Source organism: Ostrinia furnacalis, unplaced genomic scaffold (genome assembly GCF_004193835.3).
Source record: "Ostrinia furnacalis isolate ACB-3 unplaced genomic scaffold, ASM419383v2 OfSCF0720, whole genome shotgun sequence".
Classification (NCBI taxonomy): domain Eukaryota; kingdom Metazoa; phylum Arthropoda; class Insecta; order Lepidoptera; family Crambidae; genus Ostrinia; species Ostrinia furnacalis.
The window spans coordinates 144,253-168,844 of NW_021130959.1; the positions used below are offsets into that span (position 1 = coordinate 144,253).

Here is a 24,592-nt window from a genome sequence, read left to right on the forward strand (position 1 = left end):
TTATTTGTTACTTGTGCTGTTAATTACAATTCTCAATCCGTAAATAATTTCTTCTTTCTACCGTGTTCGTACTACTGTCCTCGTAAAATCATCGTACCCGATTGTTGTAATCGGATTACATGAACATCACTCGACCATGTATGTCCATTTGGACATATCGGAATGGCACGCTTTGACGATCAACTTGCTGTATCTACTCTAATCCATATCTGTGGTTTAGAGAGTTATCACTTGTTGTAAACAACCTAAAATAGTTGTGATTTTGTTCCTATTTTCAATTATGTCTGCTGAAGACGACCTTGAAATCGACGTAATGTACGGCTTGAAAACTGTGTTAACTCAAATTGAGGCAGCAGTAAGCCGTAGGAGTAAGGTGAGGAAATTGTTCTTATGAATGTTAAATGTATGAGTTGTTTGCATCGATTAAAGTATTTAATTAAAGAATACCAAGAATAAATACTAATACTACCCGTACATATCTTAATCATGAGTTTATGTTATAATGACCAACCTACTTAAAAAGTGGTTGAAATGTGGGCTCATACTGAGTAGCTCTGAGTAGGTACCTTCTCTGAGATAAGTCATTCCATTTGTTCTAGAAATATTAACCTTTATGACTTTTTATTCCGTAATCACACAAACTTTCACATTATGTTATTATCAGCTTCTATACTAAAAATGAATTTGTTTTCTTACTATTTTTTTCATATGAATTTTCAGGGCTATATTCATTTGTTTTTTTCAGGACCTACCACAAATAGCACCAAGGCTTGTGGCAGTATCTAAGATAAAACCAGCAGCTCTCATCATACAGGCCTACGAGGGTGGCCAAAGACACTTCGGAGAAAACTATGTAAATGAACTGGCAGAAAAGGCCAGCGATCCACAAATTCTTGAGAAATGTAAAGAAATCAAATGGCACTTTATAGGGCATTTGCAAACAAACAAGATCAACAAATTGCTCGGTTCACCGGGATTGTTCATGGTGGAGACTATTGATTCAGCGAAACTAGCAGATAACGTAAATAAGCAATGGGTAAAGTACAGGAAAGAAGAGGAGAAACTGAAGGTCATGGTGCAGGTTAACACAAGTGCTGAAGAAGGTAAATTGAAGAATTATTTTACATTTCCATGTTTATAGTTTCTTTTACAACACATCTGATTTCACATTACACACTAACAGTACATTATTTAGTTGTGATAGTTGCTATTTACAAAAATATGTTGAGTAATACAGTGTGACATAAAAGAGTAGAAATTAATTATTTTACTATTTTTTTTGTACCTTAATTATTTATAAATTAAATCTTAGAAGATTGTAAAACATCTGACTGTACTTAGACATGTTTTAAGCTTCACCAGCACCAGATATCATTAATAACATAAGCAAGATGTAGATTATAAACCTAAATTCTTTATTGTTACAGCTAAAAATGGAATAGAGCCATCAGAATCACCAACATTAGTAGAGCATGTCATAAAGAACTGCCCCAATCTAGAGTTTGTGGGACTGATGACCATTGGCCAGTATGACTATGACACCTCCAAAGGACCCAACCCAGACTTTCTGACCCTTGCCAAATGCAGGCAAGAGGTGTGTCAGAAACTCAACTTGGATATTAATCAAGTTGAACTATCCATGGGGATGTCAAGTGATTTTGAACATGCTGTAAGTTTTTAAAATTAGTTTTTAATTTTATGTTTAAGTAATTAATCTGAAACATTATCAGTACCAAGATGAGGCCATGAGATTTTAATTATCATAGTGATAAATTATTTCTAAAATGCATGTCATAATAATTATGATTCACATTTAAGCAACTCTAGCACTCGTCTTAATATTATTCCTTTACAGATTGAACTTGGAGCCACTACAGTTAGAGTTGGGTCTACCATCTTCGGCGCTCGACCTCCGAAGGCAAAGGCTAACTAAGTGAAAATGTTGAAAACAAACTAATAGGACAATAAGTTATCTCATTCTGTTACTGTTTATATTTTTAATATGTTAAATAAAATTATTTGTTGGCAGACAACTGGTGTGTGGTCTTTCAGTAAACATAAGGCATCTATCTAATCTACTATATTCTTTTTAGCTCACAATACTCTCTACTCTGTGCAGCTCATTCATAATTTTAAATTCCACCAACCCTGCATTTGAAGATGGTAGACTCTTAGGCAGCATGGATATTGACCTTTGCCTTTTTTTCTAATCTGTGCCGTCAAAAATGACATTAGTGCTTGACGTTTCATCACTCACTCATTCCTTGAACGAACAACGCTAATTAAAATCATTCTCCATTCACTCTTATTTCTGAACGGAAAGTGATGGCTGGCGCACGCGTGGACGGGACTCAAAGAAAGTTATTTTGTTTTGTGTTTTACGTGCAAAGTTAACTTTATCAAAACAAGTTTTTCGTGAATTTTTATAAATAACTTTCCAATGCAGTGATTTCTATTATCTGGATTCGAATTAAAACAGCATTGATTGTTTATTTTACATGCCACAAAAGTGAACAAGTTTCTGAAGTGCACATCCCAAGTTGAAAGTTTTAAAAACAAGGCCAACATTCGATAACAGGTAAGTTAGAGGATAACCACTTTTTATTATTAATTCCCCAGGATATATGCCAAAAAACTTCTTAAATTCACCTACTTTCTTTATAGTAAGTAGGTACTTGCCTACAACTATTCTCAATTTCTTCGTGTTACAGCATTATACTTTCCCTCAAATTGGACTGTTAAGTCCATTAATAATATTAAAGTGAAGTTACTTGCATGACTGATTTCAAAATTATGTAAACTCCAATAAACTAAATTATGTCACTGATTTATTACCTTTTCCTTTTACTAGCTTGAACTATCTACCCACCTACCTTTATCAACTTATACTATTTTTTAACTTTGAAGATTAGCTGGCTTATAGTCCATGTTTGTAACATGATTGTCTGGTTCGGCTTATCTACACCATGCATAACTGAATTTGATTTTGTCAATAGTTGAATTTTTACTCCTTGGTTGCAGTTTTTGTAATATTTAGCTAGTGAGAATGACTAGTGCAAGTGATCCATCTCATTTAATTCATATTTATTACTTATAGTTTGCCTAATTTTCAAAATTTTTGGCATTTTAAATAAATAATTCTTTTGTTACTAGCAAATTTTAGTAAAAGTTTCTAGTAATGTAGTCCATTAGCATTATGTAGTAACATTACCTACGAGCCTACAAGTTAGGACCAGTTATCCCATTGGATATCCAAGTTTTTATTATGCAGGTGGATGAGCGAATGATGTTTTAACCACAAACAATAGGATACATATCGCTTGTTTAGAGGCAGAACTAATAAAAAGTAATTAAATTATTTTTATGCATAACAAGGCAGATATTTGACCACAATCGCAGTTAACAATTGGTTTTAAATAGATACCACTCATTAGATTAAAAATTATGTGCCGAGTTAAACTTTAGTTTTAATTCGTTCTAAAATGTAGCAAGAATTTTGCTTTCGATAGCTTCTCTATCCTTTAAATAACACATTACTGGACTGTTTAGTCTCTCCAGTAGGTTGCCTATGTCAATTATAAAATTAATCTACATTAGTATTCAAACCGATAGATCTGGTAACTACACATTACAATATTCTTAGATAGGACGAAAAGAACATAAAAAAACTATTTCTTCAGTAATTCACAGGTTCTTAGTTCTTTCACAACATGCTAAGTGACCTTATATTATACTTTGGTGAGATGTTATGAAAATTCACACGGTTATGCGGCAGATTGTGCTAATAAGCTTGTAGTTTGTGTTTGGCTAACTTATTCTTCATTAATTCGAACAGTTTCAACCAAAAGACATCCACCACAGGACAAAGCCTTCCCCTATAGAAATCTTATCTTATCTTATTTATGGCCGCGCATGGGCGCAGTGCACGTCGGCCCATTGGGATGTTTTGTGCTTCCCTATACCTTTATCCCCCCTCATCCACAAAGATCCTATCCATATAGTGAATCAAGTGCTTGGATGAGAAGGGCCTATAATCTTCTGGTGTCGGATAAGCCGACCCCAGGAGACCCATTCTAGTTCTAGCTAGCGCGTCGCATACGCACAGTAGGTGTTTCATGGACTCCGCATGTTCTCCACATGCTCGACAGCTTTCGTCCGTAGTTGTCCTTGAGGATTTCCAAAATGACCCATTTACCAGATTGTCGGTTCACTTCTGTCCCTATGGCCATCTTTCACTGAATCTAGTTTGGTTAGATGGCCATCTTTAACTGAATCTGGTTTGGTTAGAATACTTCAGGCCTTCGCATCTTTATTTTCGGCCTTTTTTGTCGTCGTCGTTCATGTCCCAATCTCGTTATGATTAAGATGGAGTATTTTGAGTTATCAGACTGATTCGAGCCACAAAGAAGCTGTTGGTTTATTTTTTTCCACTTATCCTCCCTTTTATAGGGTAAGTGCGCTAGTTTTCGTCCAATTATCGGAGTTGCCAACTTTGTGATGCGAAATGAATATCTTCAAATACCCTTACTCATATGTATCATATGTCATTTTAGTCCTTATATAGTCTACTTTACGTTAATATTATATGACAATAAGTAAATAGCACGGGTTTTTTTATAAAAAATATTTTATGCAAAAGAGGCGATTTCACTAGTTTTCGTCCAAAAAAATCAGTTTTCGTCCTAGTGTACGTTAGTTTTCGACCACTGTGTAGAAAAAAGGGTGCAGTTGAATTATTAACTTAAAACCAATTCTACAATACAGTAACTATGGATTGTGGTATATCATTTGAAAGGTAATTTTGTTAGCTTTCAATTGATATCAAAAAGATTTAAATAAGTTTCTTACCTAAATTTAGGAAAATATTTCAATAGGCCGAAGGACAAATGGACGAAAACTAATCTTCAGGAATAGCTAATTTTGGTTTTCGTCTACCCCAGTGCTCGCTCATGACGTCATGGACGAAAACACAACAACGTTTAAAGCTGTTTTTTGTTTTCGTCCACATCTTTTTAACGGTTTTTATGGGTTTATCACTGTTAAAAGGTGGACGTAAACTAAAATATTTAATGTAATAGCAATAAGATCATATTAGAAGAAAAAACATTGTATTTTGTAGGTCCATTGAAGTAAAATGATTTAAATTTGACTATTCTTACCGTTAGATAATTCCTGGCAATAAGTGGTGACTGAGTTTGTTCCGGCGTTTCTTCTCAGCACTTGCCATATGTTTGTCTCGAAGCGCTGGTAGGGCCCAAAAGATAAGGAGACATGTAAAGTGCCCCATAAGGGCTACCTTTTTCTTTTTTTATTATTTTCTATTGACGTTCATAAGTGCCACTTGTGGTCTAAACTGAATAAATATATTTTTTGATTTTTTTTTTTTTTTTTGATTTTATAGATTGTAACAAGTCCAAACTTGCACGGAAAGTTAGGTTTGTATTCTAATTTTCCGTATTTGTTTGTTGCAAGTCGGTCAAATGGACGAAAACAGGAGCTGGACGGAAAACCGGCGTAATTACCCTACACCGTTGTTCGCATTTTCGGGTCTATCTAACACTTGCCCATTATGGCATCTCTCTTTGCATAGGATAGGTGCATTTCCGAAAATTTATCGTCGTATCAAATAAGTTATAGCATCATTACAATTTTCATCAAAACAGAACCAAACGCGGTGCGCACAATTCCCGAACCGTATGGTAAATTGAAATTCGCACTGCACATTACTTATGACACAAGCTCAACATAACAATGCATGAAAAATAAAAGACTACGCTCACGACAATGTGAATAGTCATCATTATCATTATATAGATGACCCACGCTGAACTGTCCCGCCAAACTCAATGACAGGGGGGCGCTACCATCGTTCAACTATATGATTTCCAACATGGCAAAAATCTGAACCAGCGATCCGGTATTGACGGTGGCGCCCCACTGTCAATGTCATCGACAGGACAGTCCAGTATTTTGGAACTATATCATCCACATATAATACCGGTACAGTCATAGTCATTAGTTGGTGACACCCAAAGTGGCCAAAAAGTTGACCACAACCTTATTCTGATTGTAACAAAGACGTGTTGCGAATTTTTTAGCTACTTATGTGTCTTTGACGCTTCTTCTTCTTGTCGTGTCGACAACAAACCTACACAGTGTCAGCTGAAAACTCCGCCACAAGAGTGGCATGTCAGCCTTCATATTATAATCTTCCTGCGTGCAGTTGTTTGGGCACGCAGGGCACGACATCATGTGCTTCGTCGACTGGGGTGGGGAACCAAACCACACTTGCACTCCATGTTTGAGCCATCCAAGAATATTTAACGGTGACTGTACCAAACCAAAAGAATCTAGAGAAAGTGCCAGTGGCACAGAATAAGATATCAATCAAAGAATACTCGATAAACAATCTTAATCTATGTTTACCCAAAATTGTGCAAATAAATATTTGAATTTGAATTTGAATTTGAATTTTAAATGATATTTGATGGTACCGCAATAGTTATGATCAGTTTGCATTGTAAGAAGCACGCAATGCATATTTTAATATGAAATTGCCTATGGAGTTCAGATTGATTAATTTCACTTGAATATTGCCTATTGAAATCTTCTTAAGAAGATACACAATATTTTAAAGGTTTCCAAAAAAGTACGGGACCCCTCGTACTGTACCGTATTACGTTACTGACCTACGACTACGATAGAATAAATAATTAGCAAAAACAAACTAATTAGTTACGTACCAATAAAAATAACTTGAAATCATCAGACGCACAATACGGTAAGGTACAATTAATTTCAAACCTTCCAGTTAAACAAATTGCGGTTTAATCACTTAGATGGTTGGCAGTCCACAACAGTACGTTTCTCTAGAAACTTCCTGCCCCGTACAACCAAACTGTGGAATGGACTGTCGTCTGCGGTGTTTCCGGGCGGATACGACCTGCAAGCTTTCAAGAAGAGAGCGTATTTTCACAATAAAGGCTTCCACAGACCAAACGCGGGTCAGAAGCAGTGCGGGTCAGTTGCAGCGCGGCAGTAGGCACACTGAAAGCAGGGGCAATTTCAAAGCAGTTGCAACTAGAGATGGGTAGTGGGTAAAAACCCAATTCACCCGATTGGCTTAAAACTGGGTGATTTGGGTAAAAACCCGGTTTTTACCCATTATCACCCATTCTGATGGGTGAAAACAAAAATAGCGTTTTTTTAAAGTGAGAAGTGGTATTTGTTGCTAAGGGGGCGTTCTAGTGTTACGTAATGCAATCTGGGGGGAGAGGAGGTCTTGAAAAACGTTACAATGCGTTACAGTGGCGGAAGGGCGGTTCGATTTCAAGTTTTTAAGCAGAAGTACTTTGTAGTTGGTGTTGTTATTTGTAACTTTATACCGTAATGTCATCAAAGAGAGAGTTTGGCATCTTTGGCATCCCCCCCCCCCCATTATTGTGTTCCTACAAAATTTCTTCTAAATCGGTTCAACGATTCTTGAAATAACACCATTTTATAAAATAATTGGTCACATCATCATAACGTGATCAATTTTACGATTTGGCCACGATATAAATGCATATTAGTGTTAAATTTGACTTATTACTTATTAATCAATAAACTTAAATGAGAAAAATTCAATAAAAATAAAGAAAAGATACCAATTGAAATAATTATAAAATTATTTGTTTTCACCCGGTGTAAACACCCACGGGTGGAATGAAACGGGTTTTTATTGGGTTTTTACCCGGGTGGAAACCAATCTCTAGTTGCAACGCGGGCGGTTGTCAAAAATTAGTACCGATAAAAGATCTCAATGAAATTGAAATTATCGATTAAAACTGCCTCTAACTGATAGTTTTTCTCGCAAACTGGAGCCTTTCCTTTATCAGATCTAGACCGACCCTAAAACATCCGCCATGTTAATATTTAGAAAGTGGAAAGTATTATCCATATTAAATGCTACGCTTAAAAATTATAACGTTGAAATGACTATTGTACTTGATTTTACTATGGGATTAGGCGGTTATCACACTGCGCCGCGCTCAGCCGCGGTACGCGGGACGACAGATTTAATCATTGTATGCAAGTGTCTCAGTTTGTACAGAAAACACGTGCGGCACTTCACACTGACAACGCGTCTGCGCGCGGGATTTTTTATATGAAATCTTTATTGGTTATCACACTGCGCCGCGAACCGCCGCGGAGCGCGTCGCAGTGTGATAACCGCCTTAAAGCTAAGTGAAAACTCTATGATTGTCACGCGAAGCTGTTGTTACGGATTGTTAATGGTCTCCAAAATGTTTTGGCAACTGTGCGTCTAACGTTTATAGGAGTTTATAACTCTTAAATGCTTGGCTAAAGTAATTATGTTTTTATTATTATTGCCTCAATGTTGTCTCAGGAAAGTTTCTTTGAAATGACTACATTTCTCTCAAGTTAACCCCTTGAAATAAAAATACATTAACTTCATGAAGATATTATTGAAGTACACCTAATAGACTAGCTAGATAGATTTCTTCTTCTTCTTTCCGTGTCGACAACAAACCTACACAGTGTCAGCCCAAAACTCCGCCACAAGAGTGGCGTTGTCAGCAGCACTCATTAAATCCTCCTGAGTGCAGTTGCTCGGGCACTCAGGGCACGACATCAGGTGCTTCATCGACTGGGGAACAAAACCGCACGCACTCGATGTTTAATCCCCACCTGACCAGATTGTCCTTACTACGACCAACCTGCGTCCAGTTTTTGAAAGGGGAACACGCGTGACAGTCTTTCCGTGACAGACCGAAACTTTGCGGGCGAAGTCGCGAGCAAAAGCTAGTCTAGTATGAAATAAGAAAGTGTATCTATAACGAACAATTAGAGTGATTAACGCAGTAACATTACCATGTATTTTCCCGCAAAAACTGCGCCTGCTTGCTTAAGAAAGAACCCGACTTTCCAGTGATAATTGTGAGGGCAAACAATGAGTGTTGGGTTTCATCTTTACAATGCGGCTTTGTATGTATTTCTAGACGGTTTCGGTAGACGAAAGCACATAAAGTAAACACTTTTATGATGTTGATATAAGAGCGATTTTGCAAGAAATTTTTAAACTGTCATAATCTTTCATGGTCACTTCTCACCTCGCTGTAACTTTTAGGCAGTGTCTTGCACTTGCACTGTCTTTTGTCGGTGCCCTCCCATAATGTGTTGGGCTGCTGATTTGAAGATGATAGTTGATGTACTATACTAACTCATGATTACTGGGTCCAGATCCCATAAAAAGGACCCTAAATGTGCCAATGCTAAATGACTTCATTGTCCATCAGGGGACTCATAAGCTACCCTCGATTGCCTTTCTCCCTTGCCAATGGTCAATAAAATGGTCAAATTGCTGATTGACCGTTACGTCAGCCAACTCCATATCCCCCGTCGTAACCACGGAAATTATAAGTCAGGCACCGGGTTGGCTAACCCATTGTGCGACAATCCGTCACACTTGCCGAGTCAACAAACATTAGCGTAACTTTTTTCCCGTTCCGTCGGTGTCTGATGGCTTTTACATAGGGCGACTGAAGACTAGTTGATCGTCCCCTATTTATGACCATCTGAAATGCGATCATTGGTTTGGACTTTGGCTCCAGCATTTACACAACTAAATACTTTCACCAATTTTTTTTTCGTATCTAACTTTGAGAGTACAAGGCCATTTCAGCAGTTTCAGCACTGACACCGACTTTTCTCAGTTTAGGAAAACGTTGCGACTGCCCAATTTTCTGGCGAAAATGGATCTACAGATAACGGATCTTCAAACTAATCGATGTGTACACCTAGTTTGCAAGAAAAACGTGTATTCTGATGTGCTTTCAACTGTACAGTGCAAATAAGGGATACATCCTGGTATTAAATCGAATATTGCTAAACATAAAGATAAATAGGTCTTATAATATACGTATGCTGTAATAGTCAACCAGCTCGCAATAATCCAACAGTATTTCAATCCAAATAGGTAAGTAGATTAATCAAACAAAAACTCCCCATACAAGTCTGATCGATTTCGAAACACTAGTTATTGTAACATCGTACAATGTAAAGTAAAAGTCGTCGGGGTGGTCACTAATCGCCACCTGAGGTTATGTAAACGTTAAGCCGATCGCGATGTCATTAGGTCTGTCAGCTATTGTTCTGGTACTCTGGGGTAATAGCACCACGATCTACCACAATTTTGTTAGATGCTTAAATCCACTAGTATCTAGTTGCCTAAAGATTTGTATGTTTCCTAAAATGTTGATTAAGTTTTAAACTTTTCCAATTCAGTACCCTACTTTGTTTGTCTTCAATAAACGGGACTATTCCCACCTCTCGTTCTCACTGCTGCAACTCCTGTGTAGCCAGGATCTACAGCTTGACCGCCAATAAGATCCCAATCAGTGAAGGTCTAGTTTGTCCCGGGGGAAAGTGTTCCTCTTTAGGGAACAAATCGGAATAAAAGTTTGGTAGGGACTGTTGGCGACAAGGGAATGGGTGAATTTGAACTTTGGTCATTCTTTGACTTTTAGAAGAAAATACTCAAAGATCATTTTTTTACTCAATCACTTAAATGTGGGCTTCAACACAAACAACACGAAAGTTGCGCATGAGTTGAAACTGTTGAAAGATGCAACAGTTATAATATCAATCATACTTTCTGACACGGATCATACAAACATCATCAATAAACCGATTGGCGAACCATTTAACAATAAGTAACGGACTATAGTGGTATTTGAAAGTATAGTAAACACGAACGTTAACCTGAAGAGGGCAGGTCAAATGGATTAGTCATTGTTTCACCGTTTACGTAACTGTTCATAGTGATTAGTGGATTACACAGAGCTTTAATACGATTTAGGGGCAATGGTATGCTGTTTATTGACAGTGTTGTGGGAATGTGGAGATTTTATGGAATACTAGTTTATGCGTATCGCGAGAATATGAAAAAAAAATCCCTTACAAACTTTAACTTGACCATTCAAATTAATTTGTTCCACCAATACATAGCTTTGATGTCTTTCTCAGTTTTATTTATCTCTTTAACAAAATTCATTAAAGTGCTGTCTAGACGTTAGAAAATCTGATTAGTTATTTAGACATTGAGCTATACCCCAGTGAGTCTTGGTCTTGATAAGGGTGATCTAGAACTTGATATGAACCATTTGTGGAAGCTCGCTGATATAGTAAGTTACTGTGACATCGATCAACGTGCCTAAAAACATTTGTGTAATTATCTTGTTGTATTTAATTATGATACGCCTGCCAGTTTACATTTTGTTGACGTTCATTTCTATTTTGTGGCGTAACTATTACTAGGTTCAACCTACAATGCATAATATCAGTTCCAAGCTCTCTTTAATGTTCTTTAAAATAAAATTCCTTATTGCAATGATTATTATTACGAGCACGATACACTTATGACATAAGCACCGTTCGCTACTTCCTTAGATAGGAAAATTGCCAGCGAAAACTCGATTGTGAATTCGTCTATCGTCGTTCGAAAGTGACGACGTGATTGGCGATTTCTTTTCGTTGTCTCAACATTCGTGATTCCGGAGATCTGCGGTTATCCGATATTGTGATCCAGTCGGTTGGAACGTTATTTGTCGTGTTTACTTTATGTTCAACAGCTCAATATGGGCTTTTATTGCAAGAATAAGCCTTTATTGGGGCTGAGTAAGATTTTTGCCGTATGTCATAATGTCTCGGGGTACAATTCTGTGATTGCCGTGTGGTTCTAGCAGAGGAGAACAGGGCCAGTCTCACTCTTCCCGTGAACTATGTGTGTAAAGGGTCACCCTTAATAAAGGCACTTTAGGGGCAAATATGCGCACATCAAATATGACCACGAGCCGGAAGACGTAGCGTAGGCACTTAGGCAGGCCTCCCACTAGGTGGACCGACGATCTGGTGAAGGTCGCGGGAGGCGCCTGGATGCGAGCGGCGCAGGACCGGTCTTTGTGGAAATCCTTGGGGGATGCCGTTGACCAGCAGTGGACGTCTCGGCTGAAACGAACTAACGAACGATGCGCACATCTCGCATCCAACCTGTAGCCAGCGTGGAAAGACCGAAACCTCAATTTGCCTCCTGGTAAATTAGAGAGGGTCATACTCCTGCAGTAGAGGCTTGAATCCCTTGTGGGAGATAATGAAACGATGATGTGAAAATTTAACTAGAGATAACCCAGTGTTTTTGACGCACATTAAACGTAATATCAGGCCCATCATGCCCGATTTCCACTAAAGCAAAGAGGAGAGATGTGTTTGAATAACCAATAATAATCAGATTTCCGCTCAGCTTCAGCGCTCTCTTTTCATTAAGTTAAAAGTAAATCAATAATAAAGCAGACTAGTTTCTTTCATAGTGTATAATATTTCATTATACTCTACTATCGTTACAGAAACGTGAACCTTGGAAGATGATATGCGCATCAGATTAAATTCAATCATATTTATTACATTCCCACGATTAAATTTCGCATGGCCGTAATGATTTGAATGCGGGCAGTGCATGTTTGGTCAAAGAGACGTGTACTGGTAGCCACTGAATAATGACAAATGATTATTCCATGTGTCGTGTTCCTGCAGTGCAGACTTAATGTCCTGATGATGATGATTTCAGGGTAAAATACTCGAAGCCAAGAAGTTATTTATGTATATGGGAACTGATTATTTTCGATCGTCCGTTTCAGCCGAATGACGTCCACTGCTGGACCTTTGTCCCTTCCCCCAAGAATTTTCACAAAGTTTTCCACAAAGACCGGTCCCGCGCCGCCCGCACCCAAGTGAGGGTCGCGGGAGGTGCCTGAATTATTATTTTTATTCAGTTTAATTGATATTTGGCGTTTGAAATACGCAGTACGCACCATTTGTTAGGCTGTTTACTTCGCCTCGAAAATTTATAAATGAAGTACCTTTTAAATGAAGCGTTCCTTCGTAAATGAAGCGATTATATTGGTTCTTTTCAAACACATCCCTCACTACGCATCCTCGCACATCTCTGGTGGAAACGTAACCTTATTAATTGCTATTAAATGTACTGTGTGACGTTATTTTTGTTTGAAGCACTATATTACTTTTCAGTTTTTAACTGACTTGCAAAAAGGCAGTTTGACTTAACTCTGCCAAAAATCTAAATTAATTTGCATGAAACAACGCTAACAAGTCGTTAAACCATTCACACAAATTGACCATTTAAATACATTACCATACAAAGTCCGAATATTGATAACGTACCGAAACGCTGGTTTCGTCAAACGTTACATAACATCATGACTTGACAGCTTTATTACAAAAGTCTAGGTATAGTGATAAGTTTAGGTCTTCGTAGAATATCGATAACGTTTCTATTCAATCAACGTAACCTTTCGCCCTCTAGACGATTATCACGTTAGGCAAAGGGCAAACGTCATAATATTTTTTACCTTAAATTATCATTTCAGCCATAGGACGTCCACTGCTGAACATAGGCCTCCCCCAATGTTTGCTTTCCATGTTGATCGATTGGTAGCGGCCTGCGGCCAGCGCTTCCCTGCTCCTTTACGCTGTCGTCGGTCCACCTTGTGGGTGGACGCCCACGCTGCGTTTCCCGGTACACGGCCTCTATTCCAGAACCTTGCTGCCCCATCGGCCGTCAGTTCTGCGTACTATGTGCCCTGCCCATTGCCACTTCAGCTTGCTAATCCTTACCTTAATTGGTTGAAAAAATGGTTTAATAACTAAATAGAACAGTAAACTATTAATTAGGATACGTATCCTTACCCCAAAAGCTACCACCTAACCTATGTTCTTTTGCGGGAAAAAAGAGGCGTCTGTGTATTGAGAAATATACCGAAATGACAACTAACTCTTATCAATTCTTCTAGACGTAGCAAAACACCTGCACAAACTGTACCTACATTAAATATCCTAGCTTGTGACACCTGTATACGATGTCTTCAACAAATAGCCAAAGCAAATAAAGGATTAAAACGTTATTGACAAAATAATAGCTAACTAGTCTATTACAGTAAACTAATTCTCGAGCAATTAAAGATTCACGGCAGTATTCCTTCATGACCCGCATGTGCGATGTCTCATGTCGAGGTCTATTGCCCGCGGATCCGATAATGTTGTTCATTTACCGGAATACCGGTCGCTTGATGTTGTCAATTGAAATAAGTAAATTGGTTCAATAATTACAATACCTGGTCCCTGGCTAGGTACCACCATCTTACCTATTCATGTCGCCATAAACATTCTCTTTCAAGAATCATTCATTCTTATCAGCATTGTTGTTTTATTGGCGGTCAAGCTGTAGATCCTGGCTACACAGGAGTTGCAGCGGTGGGTACAAAAGGTGGGAATAGTCCCGTATCATAGAGTCTTCTATGAAGCTTATTAATAGAAGGAATTATTGAGCAATCCATTAGCATTATGAGAAGTTCCGGCTGTTAGATTTAAGAAGCCAGTTCCTCTGTGGTTGAAGAATCCGGGTGAAGCTCGCTTCCACCTTCGGCCTGATCATTACTTACCATCAGGTAAGATGAAGGCCAAGAGCTTCCTCGTTGTGGTAACAGAAAATAAAATAAATTATAAAATAAACATAGCTTACTAAAACACAAAGATAATCAGGTAAACAGTAGACATCACTTTTTTCTATATAAAACACCATTTAAGAAAGCGAGTGGACTCCGAATATGCCTGTTCACTTGTGCCTCCTTAAGAGACTCCAGGGTTATATGAATTCGAGATCGGGAACACAGAGGTTTGCAGAAAATTCTAAAAAGATTTAAATGTAAGTCTTTATAAAACGATATTGTTCTATCGGTATGTGTGACTAAATCAGGACACACCGGTGGTGTCCCAACACTATCATGTACAGCTAACTAGCCGTCAATAATTAACCGGCGATAATTGATTAGTGCTGTAACGTTAACGTTACAATTGTCAGTTAAATTGTTTACCAAGACGTGTTGAAGGCCGTTGTCTTTGTAGTTGGTGGAAGTATTCTACAGAAAATGTATTTTGAGATTAAGCTGGTTTGTAGGTAACTGAAAATCAGTGTCTTGGCAGACGGGCCAAGACGTTACTGAGAGGGTGGCCTTTTTGACAACTTTATTATTATTTTTTCCTTTTTTTTTTCTCCTTTTGATGTTTATTTGTGATCTAAAATGATATTAATGTATTTATTTTTTACTACATATTAAGTTGTCAAATAAAGATTATTCTTTCTTTAACTAATCCTAGCTTCTGCTGTGATTTGTTTGCCAAACATACCTAGGTACTTTAGTTAAAACCTGCTAAAGATAAACTCCTCTGTGCTTTTAGCTTAAGCGTGAGCGTTAGCCATGGCGTCAGACATCTTTATTATTATTTTATTGAGTTGGTTTGGATTTTATAGTCGTTCGTGTAATAAAATGAAAGGTTAATCAACTTTAGATTGAAGTGAGATATTTGTGTTGATTGCTGTAGTGGATAAATACATGTATTTACAGTTATCAAACATTCATTCATAACAGATAGTTATTAACCATGTAGTTTATGTACAGTCGTGGAATGAAAAGGTTCGTCACCTTAGTGTCGGTTTTCGCTTGCACTAGGTACTGTAAGAATCAAACCTGCCAACATAACCATGCAAGAAACAGTGCTGCTAACATTGAAATAAATATTATGACGTTTGCTAACGAATAAGGTTTTGCTTGTTTATTTTTCTATTCCATCAGTGCAATAATGTTACAAAATGTAGTTTTTTTTTATTTAATAGAAATAATAATGGCCGGTTGAACCAACAAGAAGGTTTTAGTTTATCAATCATAATAATCTTCTTGACAAGATAAATCGTCAAACAACTTTGATCTGAATAATTTTGAACTTCACTGACGAACAGTTAAAGATCATTTTCTCTAACTCGAGATTATTCTGTAACATAGTTTCAAAAGGTAATATGTGCTCGCGATTCGTTGAAGGAATCAATTTGAAAACTGACGAACCTTTTCATTCCGTGACTGTACGAACCGGTGCATGTATCCTATTGCTTGGGTACACTCATTCATAATCCCCTGTACCTGTAATAAAATCAGTATTTAGAACAGTTCCACATAAATATGCAATTTTCTCATACTTTCCATTAATTTCTTAACTATCTCAAGCTCCATGTCAACTTCAAGTAAAAGCTGATCATAGCAGATTAAAAATACTTTCCTCAAGCGCTGCATAGAACATAAATGAGGAAGGAACGAATCGAATATCTCTTCCGTGAGTAAACGATATAAGGAAACTATGAGAACACTGCTCTATGCATAAAGGTGAGTGTAGACTAGAGCATTTCTATGTAACGCTTGATCGTGTTTTTACGAATGGTACAATACGGGTAAAATGCTAATGTACGTTTGATTCGTGAAAGGGTCGTCAACAGCCCTTTACAGTCTACTGCTGGACTATGAGCCTCTTCCACTATAGTGGAGGGTTTTGCCAGTCTCCACGCTTGGCAGGCGGGTTGGAGATCGCAGTTTAAAAGATTGATGTTTTTCAGAGAGCGCTGCTGCCCGTTCTCTGTTTGATGTGTAGTCCCTAAGTTGCCTCTTACGACACCCGCGGGAAGAGTAGGGGTTGGTGACAAATGTATTGTACTCTGCCATCACCACACGGCTTAGAAAGGGTAAACATTTGCAACCCGAACGAGCTAACTGCGCACCTCGCTGGATTTCGACTCCCTCGCACTCACCCTCACACCTTCGCGTTCGCCCCGTCCGTACCAGTGTCAATGTGACGTCACGATTGGCAGGTGCGCTGTTAACTTGAAGGGGTTGCAATGTAACGTTCTTGCTTATTAGCAAGACTATTGTACAATACGGGTAAACTGTACGACGACGTTCGGTTCGTGACAAGGTAAACACTAAAACGTATCATAAAGGGGCTCGTTGTTCTGTTACAAGTAGGTGCTCTAGTCTACACTCACCTCAATACTTTTCATATCTATTAAGCTATTAGATATGCCAGTCTCATTTGGTTATAACTACGCACCGTGTCGTAAACTTTTAATTGCGTATTTAGATTATTCAGATGAGTAAGTGGATTTATTCTTGGAATATTTTCTGTTTTTGCCTTCTTTGTTATAAAAGGCTAGCATTAAATACACTTGGTTCAATAAGTTATGGTTGTCGATTGGTTTTGAAAATACTTACAAATTCCTCTGGTTAGGTTAGAATTAATAATATGTATATTAAATATTAACAAAAAAAAATTAAGTATGTTTATATTCGTTGTCTAGTACCCATAGCACAAGCTTTGCTTAGTTTGGGACTAGAGGCGTAGTGTAAAAATGTCCAACGATATTATTTATTTGATACTTTAATTGCGAAATAAATACCTACTCAAAATTTGAAACTTACTTAAATCTACAAAATCCCAAATATTGCTAAATAACAAGAAATAACAGTCTGACAATAATTTAAAATTGTTACGCTAGTGGTAGTTTTTACATTTCGGACATAAACTGAATTTTGATCTGATCTGCTTTTTTTATCAAATGCGTCTATTTCTTGCGAGTGCTCTGGTCTCGATCTTAAGTAATTTCTTCCGAATTGAGGTTAGGGAACCAGGTATCAGCAGTTTTTATTCCATTGTTAGTAAACATTCGTCGGTTGGGTTACAAAACAACGGTTATGCTCTATTTATCGTCAGATGGGTATCGTTGATCATTCGTTAAATGCTCTGTTTGAAGACTATTATCTTCTTTGATGGGATTCATTTATAATTATTATCCAAATTGTGTTAAATTACTATGTTTGAACCAAATGAACAATTTTTCTTTCTTTCTTCTTCTTGCAATATGTAATTGGCTGAGTAGGATAATGAGCTTTTTCCTGTATTCCATCTGTACCTGTAACCTTACTTAATGGCAAATAAAATGTTTGAGTTTCTTTGTGTTTTTCAGTCTACTAAATTGATTCAGAAACTGAATTGTTGAAACTTTTAATAAATTCAACGCAAAATACAGAATTTATTGGGATGATTTGAATTAATTGAAGAAACTGATTGTGCTCTTTTTATATTAAGAGAGTTACGTAGCCGCCAGTGATAAGACACGATATTGAATTATTTAAACTAACCATTGTCTTTATAGTTTTAATTGGGTAGCTTTTGCTCATTTTCTATTATGGTTTGTGTTTTAAAGAAAATCGTGCGGTCTCTGTCATCACAATCAGCTTTACTAGAAGAACTTTCAGTAGCAATATAAAAACTCCTAAAACTCTTAAGCTTTGAAAAAGAACTTTACACGTCCCATTATTAGGGGTCATCCATAAAGTACGTCACACGTAAAGTGGGGGGGAGGGGGTCGACAAAGTGTGACATGGTGCGACAAGGGGTGGGAGGGGTCTTAAGTTTCGTGACATCACATTTCAATTGTTTCAAATATTTGATCTACTGTTGATTTCATAAAAAAAAACTTAATTTAAATGGAAATAATACTAATTTCGGAACTGCTGTTTTAATTTAATAATTTTTCGATGTAAAATAGCAAAACATGTGACGTCACACTAGGGAGGNTAATACTAATTTCGGAACTGCTGTTTTAATTTAATAATTTTTCGATGTAAAATAGCAAAACATGTGACGTCACACTAGGGAGGGGGGGGGTCTCAGAAATGTGACCACCTGTGACAAGGACGGGGGGGGGGGCTCAAAAAATCATGAAATTCATGTGACGTACTTTATGGATGGCCCCTTATCCCTACCACTGCTTCGGGACAAAAAAAGGGCCAGTGCTGAGAAGAAGCGCAGCGCAAAAAACTCAGTCGTTGTATTAGCTCGATTTATTAGTAAAAATTCAAAGCCGTCCTCCATGCCACGGGTACCATAACCACAAGTCTATGGTAATGCCGTGGGCAGCCATGCCTACCGTACCGTGTCGGGGAGTCCATGGATGTCCGTTAGGGCGATCACTGTCAAGGTTGGCTTGGCTATTTGGGTTACGGACAATGTGTCGTCAAATTACTGGTCATTATCTGAATTAGTGTTCGAATTTTGGAGAATCCTGTTTTGGCCAAAGTTTGTTGGTCATATCAGTGCCTGATGTATGAGAGGCAATGAGAGCGGCACGGACGGGAGGGTGTTTTTGTAACGTCAAAAGTCAGTGCGACTTCAGATTTTATTCAGTGGGTCTAGACAAAGTGCAAATTATAATCGCAAAGCAGTCGAAAAGTGGTCGAAAAGCCCCTTTTTCAACCGACTTCAAAAAAGGAGGAGGTTCTCAATTCGACCCGTATGTTTTTTTTTTTCTATGTTTGTTACGCGATAACTCCGCCATTTATGAACCGATTTGAACAAATCTTTTTTCGGCGTATAGGTAATACCTCAAGGGTGGTCCCATTTAAATTTAATAATAGAAAAAACAACCTCCAACGGTGGAAAATTGGGGATGAACTTTTTATACGCAATATCTTCGCCGATTATAAATCAATTTGAACGATTATTTTTTTGTTGAATATGTATTATCAAAAGGATGGTTTCATTCGAATTTGAAGAAAATATTTCACCCCCAAGGGTGGAAAATTGGGGATGAACTTTTTCATACGCAATATTTTTAATTTTTAGTTTTTTTTTGTGTTCACGCATTTGAAGTCGGTTTTATTTTTTTAAAAAGTTAATTATTGTATGGAGTTTTGACGGATTCGATTTTCGATTCGATCGAAAAGTGCGTTTTGTCTAGGGTGGCAGATTTATATGCTCTGTCACGTCATAATAATATGTCAATGTCGCCTCGTGCCGTTCCCGTACTTCAGGCACTGACTGAGTTAACCCATTATAGACTGAGTTTTCTTAAAGTGTCAGATTTTTGTTTTTTTGAAATGTGTTCATAATTATGGTCTACATAATGCTATACAAGCATTAAAAAAATTATCCGACCTGTAATCTAGAAAAAAAAATGCTGGTACCATATGGTACCGCTAGCCTCTTACCGTGTCAGTTGGTTAAAACATAACTTTATCATGGTCTTTATAAAAATAGGGTAAATAATATATTTTATTATTATTATAATCTGTATTAATATACAAGTAAATAACAGGAGTGATATTAAATGTAAAAAGCTGTATATTGGGTAAGCAATATTAATTTTTATCTTTGAATATTCAAAAATTTGGAATGGAGCTTGGCTTTGCACGCTGCACATAGCCCCACGTTACATTTTCTATACTCTGATATTGTTCGAGAGTTGCAATTATCTTGAGTTCGTTCTATAAATTTCTGCTTCGTCTTGGGACCTTCATCGTCTTCCAAAACTGCCAATGTTTCGTGTAAGTTCCATCTAAAATAAATAAAAACCCATGGTTTTGTAAAGTATAGGAAACTATTTTACTTTATCTTCCTGTATACCTTATATACCATTGAATATATCACATACTTCCCAATAAATACAGTAAAAACAAAAAATCATAAAATAATTAAAGAGACACGGTAAGCGGCTAGCGGTACCGTACGGTACCAGTAATTTTGACATACAATATTTACCATTATTATTACTTATCGACGTAATTTTACACCATTTCACAATAAAAGCACTTATGGAGAATACAAGATTGTAACAAAATCAGTATTTCACTATCACACCAAAAAAATATGATCACTTACTTTTATGGCGCGTCAATTTTTAAGAGAAAATTTTGATGCGCTCACTTCAATCATCAATTACACACAACTGAAAAGAATAACTGTCAATTTTTATTCCTAGAAGCATAGACCATATCTATTAGCTACGACTTGCATCAATCAGAGCTCTGCATCTTTTCACGTGTTAATGTATAGAGCCAAATTAAAACACTTAAAAAAGTGGTACCATATGGGACCGCTAGTCTATAATGGGTTAAGAGCTAGATCTAATTTCTGAAAATCCTGTTTGACCAAAGTTTGGTCCCAATTGCAACACAAAATATAAAGAATGATTGCTTAGTTTAGTTATTGGAGTGCTTTACTATAAAGCTAACATGGCAGTAAAATTGACGGCACATTAAATTCGTCGATACTTGTTAATTTGACGTTTTCTCAATGTTGCACTAACTTACAACCAAACCACAACAACTTACATTACGTTTAAGTATAACATATTTAGCGGAAAATAACAAACTACTTTAAAAGTAGTTTAACGTGTAAATGGGCAGTGAGACAATATGCGGACGACATAATTGTGTCAATGCAATTGCAGCGAATTTTGTAAGAAAAATCGCAATGTTTATTACGTCATACATGTCTGTTAAGTTGGACAACATTGTAATATTTTAAAGTTTTAAATATTAAGTTTACCGCAGAAATGGTCATTGTGGAAATCCGTTGGGGGAGACCTTTGTCCAGCAGTGGACGATATTTGGTTGAAACGAAGATAGTCTTAAACATAGAGTTGAAGATGGCATTGAGCAGACTGCCTAAGAAAATTAATTTTAACGTTATATTCGCTGGAAAAACCTGGATGCGGGAAGCGCAGGACCGGTGGTTATGGGAATCCTTGGGGAGGCCTTTTTTATCCACAACGAGGAAGCTCTTGACCTGTATCTCACTTGATGGTAAGTGATGATCAGGCCGAAGGTGGAAGCGAGCTTCACTCGAAATCCTCAACCACGGATGAACTTTGTCCAGCAGTGGACGTCATTTGGCTGAAACGAACGAACTATGCGTTTTGATTTTCATAGTCCTGTAATTCGGCCACATTCGTTCCATAACTCAGGAAAACATCCTTTACTTTGATGATACCCGCAGAATCCCATCCTATCATAATAGAGGAAGCCAGCGCCACTTAAGCGCTCTCAGGCGCAATTTTATAGGCAATGAAATGCTGCTTTCTAACATAGTATGTGGTGGCAAGTGTTTCAACATGAATTAAACATACCGATCGTGCGTATGGCGAGAAATCGTATGTGCCATGGTTTCGCATTTCTATTATGAATTTTTATTGGTGTTCATCATTCAACACGATGGTGTGCTGATTTAGTTTCGATAGCTTTCGTTTAAAAAGTTCTGATTTCGTATTTGTCCAAAATTATTTGAATGTTCTCGAAAGGAATATGACGGAAGCAGTAAATTTTGCTAACCGCTAACGATTTTAGTTTGGCGATTTTAGATTCCAAAATTAACCAATATAGTCCAGTCAATGAATGCTTTAACAACGGTGTAGAGAGAAATCCGTGGAACACAATTTCTGACCTGGGGACTTTATTTAGACTAGTTAGGAGATGAACATAGCAAAAGTCCCCGCCCTTAGCCCTTGAGCCGGCGGGGGGAGGGGGGTTTAAAGGTACTACTTTTCGGTTTTTCGTTTAATCCTCGGAAACTATGCGTCCTAGTGACATGACTACTATGAACCAAAAAAAGCTTATTCAATTTGCTATAGGTGAGATAGTCAAGTTTTTCTATATCTTGTATAGTTTTCGCGTCATCTGCTCTAGAAGGTCTGTAATATTGGAAATTTTATTTCTGTCTTACATGTTCCCATCAGGAGAAAGTCGACTAAATCAACATTGAGCAAATATTCTAGACATGCGAGAGCATGTTAAGCCTAGTTCCAGGAAGGGGACTGCTCCGTGCGTATATTTCGACGAAACAATTGGAGCCAATTTTGATTCCTCCTCACTCAAAAACTACTGTGCATTAACACTTCAAATTTGGCTTATGTGTTCAGACTTGAGAGATAAACATCAGCTTCAAATTTCATAAACATACCTCAAACGGTTCTTTAGGTATTAACGTCCAAAAATCTACATGTCTGACCTATAGACCAAATTCTAACCACTTCCAGATGACCTTGAAGGTTCAAATTTGGCATCCAGATAGGTAGATGTGTAAATACAAAGGAACTAATAAAAAAACAGTATATTTTAACATTTCATATGTGTTAGATAGACTTTAGTGTTCTAAATGTCGATTTTTGAACGTCAATACCTAAATAATCGTTTGAGGTATATTTAGGAAATTTGAAGCTGATGTTTATCTTGCAAGTCTCAACACATGAACCTTTGAAGTGTTAATGCACAGTAGTTTTTGAGTGATGAGGAGTCAAAAGTGGCTCCAATTGGTTCATCTAAATATACGCACGGTGTAGTCCCCTCCCTGGAACTAGGCTTAACATGCTCCCGCATGTCTAGAATGTTTGCTCAATATTGATTTAGTCGATTTTCTCCTAATGGGAACATGTAAGACAAAAATAAAATTTCCATTATTACAGACCTTCTAGAGCAGATGCCGCGAAAACTATACAAGATATAGAAAAACTTGACTATCTCACTTGTAGCAAATTGAATAAGCTTTTTTTTGTTCATAGTAGTCATGTCACTAGGACGCATAGTTTCCGAGGATTAAGCGAAAAACCGAAAAGTAGTACCTTTAAACCCCCCTCTCCCCGCCGGCTCAAGGGCTAAAGGCGGGGACTTTTGCTATGTTCATCTCCTAACTAGTCTAAATAAAGTCCCGAAGTCAGAAATTGTGTTCCACGGATTTCCATCTATAATGCTTTATTGACTGGACTAATAATAAATTAGCTCTTGGTTAAAATAGCTAGAACACACTTTATTATTCACTATACAAGACAAGAAAAGAAAAAGAAAGAAATATACTAAAGATACGGCACAATTTAGGAGGTCTTATCGAATTTCTCATATAGACCCGTCCCATTCGCAAAATAGTTACACAGAAGTTAAAGCCTACCATTTTTTAAACAATGCAGCAATGTTTCAAGTTGTAAGTTAAAAAATGTATTTTTTTTTTACCATTTTGCGAATGCAACAAAACGAATGACCAGTTTTGAATTCGTGACGAAATCTTATCGCTATAAAGCATAATAACGGTTTTAAAACCCATCTTGATGTCGATCCCACAGCTGATGTAGTATTGTCCTGTCAATTTTGTCTCGATAGCATTTAGATTTTAGACAGAGGTCACATCTTCAATGTCTAATTTCACAAGTCCATTTGATGTTCGTGTATTTCAAAATCGACAAAACGGTGTCCATTAAAACTAATGGATTTACTTTGAAGCCAGCAATATCCATCAAATGAAAATGTATTGTGAAGAATTTACTATAACATTCTAACAATGGTAGTTAAGCAATCTTTCCCCATAGCTTTCTTTATAAAGTTATTTTAATACTGTAATTTTCCAATGTCACACCGAACGTTTGTCACATCGTCTACGCATAATGGATTCAGCATTGACCTTCCGAATTCTTTGAAAGCAAACCGGATTTTCTTATGAATGGATGAGCTTGATAAAATGTATGATGTAATTTTTAAACGGTTTTATTTAGCTTGTTCAGAGTTGTATATTTATAGTTGCAGCAATTAGCACCTTAAGATATTTATATTGTTGCGAACATCATATTGCAAGCTTTAAAAATGGTCGTGCCACATATTTTGACTAAGGTGTAGGTAGAGTTTGTTTAGAGTTAGTAGCTTGGCTCTACATGAGATCTGATAACCTTTTCACAATGGCAGTCTATGGTCTCGTCTTGGCAACATTTTACATGATCATGTTCTGGTTGGATAACCCTTTTTTCTGGAAACTTGACTAGCTTTGTTGGGCCTTTGTTCATAAGTCTTTAAAAAAATAGAGATAAATCGCATTT

At 37.2% G+C, this 24,592-nt stretch overlaps 2 protein-coding genes across 2 annotated transcripts in view; both read left to right on the forward strand.

The window, feature by feature from the left end:
- Nucleotides 1–222: 222 nt before the first annotated feature.
- LOC114349900 (pyridoxal phosphate homeostasis protein) lies at nucleotides 223–2,033 on the forward strand. The gene is made up of 4 exons (XM_028300485.1): nucleotides 223–373; nucleotides 746–1,103; nucleotides 1,428–1,669; nucleotides 1,856–2,033. The coding sequence occupies exons 1-4, from the start codon at nucleotides 281–283 to the stop codon at nucleotides 1,931–1,933; spliced, it is 771 nt and encodes a 256-aa protein (XP_028156286.1). The 5' UTR covers nucleotides 223–280; the 3' UTR covers nucleotides 1,934–2,033.
- A 262-nt stretch (nucleotides 2,034–2,295) lies between these two features.
- Nucleotides 2,296–24,592, forward strand: part of LOC114349901 (uncharacterized) — a 30,248-nt gene continuing 7,951 nt past the window's right edge. Inside the window, exon 1 of the mRNA XM_028300487.1 lies at nucleotides 2,296–2,578. The gene's annotated coding sequence lies outside the window, so the exon portion shown is untranslated. The remainder of the gene's footprint in view (nucleotides 2,579–24,592) is intronic.